This window comes from Pyxicephalus adspersus, chromosome Z (genome assembly GCF_032062135.1).
Source record: "Pyxicephalus adspersus chromosome Z, UCB_Pads_2.0, whole genome shotgun sequence".
Classification (NCBI taxonomy): domain Eukaryota; kingdom Metazoa; phylum Chordata; class Amphibia; order Anura; family Pyxicephalidae; genus Pyxicephalus; species Pyxicephalus adspersus.
Window position 1 is genome coordinate 45088880 of NC_092871.1, and position 2355 is coordinate 45091234.

General features: G+C 38.6%; 1 protein-coding gene across 2 annotated transcripts in view; it reads left to right on the plus strand.

Moving 5' to 3' along the window:
• The window catches only part of TTLL11 (tubulin tyrosine ligase like 11), a 101614-nt gene extending 99865 nt beyond the window's left edge, over window positions 1–1749 (plus strand). For both annotated transcript variants that reach the window (XM_072429602.1, XM_072429603.1), the window contains one exon: window positions 1105–1749. In XM_072429602.1, the coding sequence (XP_072285703.1) occupies window positions 1105–1388 (284 nt within the window). In that variant the 3' untranslated portion in view covers window positions 1389–1749. The remainder of the gene's footprint in view (window positions 1–1104) is intronic.
• Window positions 1750–2355: the final 606 nt, after the last annotated feature.

The following is a 2355-nucleotide window of genomic DNA, read 5'->3' on the forward strand; positions in this document are numbered from 1 at the left end:
CAAAGGGTTACAACGGTACAAAAAAACTAAAGGATTCTGTGACCAGATAAAAACCTGTCAATACTTGTCTGTCTGAATCCACCATCACACTTATTATATTCTTGAGGGTGGTTGTCCATGCAGGCACACTGACTGCCACTGAGTAACTGTTCTAAACAGCACATACAAAACACAGACAGGTAAACTATCTTTGTTTATGTCTATGGGGATAAGTGCTTTAGATTTCCAATGTACCAGCTCATAAGACAGTAAACAGTAGCATTGAGCAAGCATTCTAACTTGTCCAGTCACTGTTCATGCTACGTATGAGCCTCAGCTGACATCATGTATAGTGAGTTTATAGATGTTGGATCATCTCCTGACCTTACCAAGGAAAAAATATCTTGTCAGTTTAATGAGCATGTTAGCATCTGTGTCAGACTTTAAGATGATGTGTTGTTATACAGGTCCATTTGAACCAGTTTTGTAGCTGAATTTTTGGCACTGGGATAGTTACCATACATACATCACCTATTCTTTAGGAGTCTGTGTCTTTTTGCTATATGCTGGCATCTTGTGGTAATTTATAGAGAAATATAGTGAAAAAGCCACGAACCCTGTGTTTTGTTGCTGCTTGTCTGTGCGAATGAGACATGGTTAATGGTGTTAAATTGCTAATTGTGCAATGGAGGAGCCAAAGTTTGTCAGATAAATATCTCTGAGAGAGGCCTGAAAAACATATTTAGTGTTGAAAAGAGCCATAATTTACCATGAAGGATCATCATCCAGTTCTTATGTTTTATTTTAGACACTTAATAATTTCAAAGTGCAGAACTGTTGCTTTTCTTCTCTTGGTGGCTGGCTGTAGAATTTTGAGATTTGATTGCTGAGAAAATTTCTCCATACTGGAGATGGCAGCATTCACATCTTGGCTCAATGTCCACAACTTTCATGCCGATTGTCTGTGTTCTAAACTAAAAAATACTTCACGTTCCGTATTACCATTTTTTTTTGTATAGTGTGTTTGTTCTGAGAAAAAATGGGGGGAAGTGAAGGGTGTTAAGAAAGTGATATTGTTTTCTGGGGAATGGTATTAAATGTTTCTGGTATTTGTCTTCTGTGCAGGTATGTGTCTGCAGGCCTTCATTGAGGCTTTCTTCTACTTGGCACAAAGGCGATTTAAAGGTTTACCTCTACATGAGCAAGCCCAGGCACTCGCTGACCTCTGCCATAGCCATGTAAACACCGCAGAAGAGAGGAGAATTTTGTCCAGCAGAGGAACGTTGAAATGCAGAACTGCCCTGAGCAATTACCGCAACCCCAATGTCCATTTAACGTCATTTACATCTCTGTCACATCGCAGCAGTGTTTTATGTAAATTGTCAGACTACAAGTTGCAGCATTCATGATGAAACCCCTTACCAGTCTGACCATGACCTACCTTAGAAACAAAAATGCACATTGTACACCACAAAGCTTACAGAACCTTTACTTTATGGTTAGAAAACCCCTTCTATTCCAGATGAGTTACCACCACATAAAGATATATTGTAAAGATATTGCTTTATCACTGTGTAGCCTGATATGCTGATAGGAACAAGATGATCCCAATGCAGGTCGTAACACAGGGAGTAGCTGATTGCAAGAGATTTCTCCTCTCTCAGGCACTTTTCAACTTTCCTACAACTTAGCTTACTGTTACTATCCATGATGTTAAGTTGTCGGGTTTGACCCGCGTCTCAAATCAGCCATAAAATACCTTTGAAACAATTATTTCTCATCCAATTTGTTTCTTACCTCTTGGTTACCTTGTTAAGCTTCTTTATCCATGAAAAGATTGGTTCTATTATTTTTGGTGTGACCCCCTTGGCCTTTCTTTGATAGCATACCTCTCGTTATTAATATTTTTATATAAATATATTATAATATATTTACTTCAACAAAAGGCAAAAAAAAATGTTTTTTCTTTCAAAAATAGGAAAAAAGAACAAGCAATAATACAAAATATAGATTTGCAAAGTTAACCAAACATCCAATCAAGCAAATCAAACCAATAGAATTCTTTGTGCAAGAACATGCATGTCTGTGTGTGTTTAGATGCATGTGTGGCAAAAAGGGAAACTTTTAGTGTGTTCTTTGCATAAATATTTTTTGAAGTGGAAGCACAATGTGTTTGTCTTTCTGCCCTTATTGCTAGGGCAGACCTGACACCGATTTCTTTTAGAATCAGGTGGATTCAATGGAGTGGTGGCTGTGCTGGTTGAGGTTGAGGCAGGGCTGGCTGAGGATGCTGGCGCTGATGCTCTTTGTGTTGTTGATGATGTGGACAGAGTGCTTGGTGAGCTCTGCAGCAGTCTGACAAAGCAGTCTGACAAA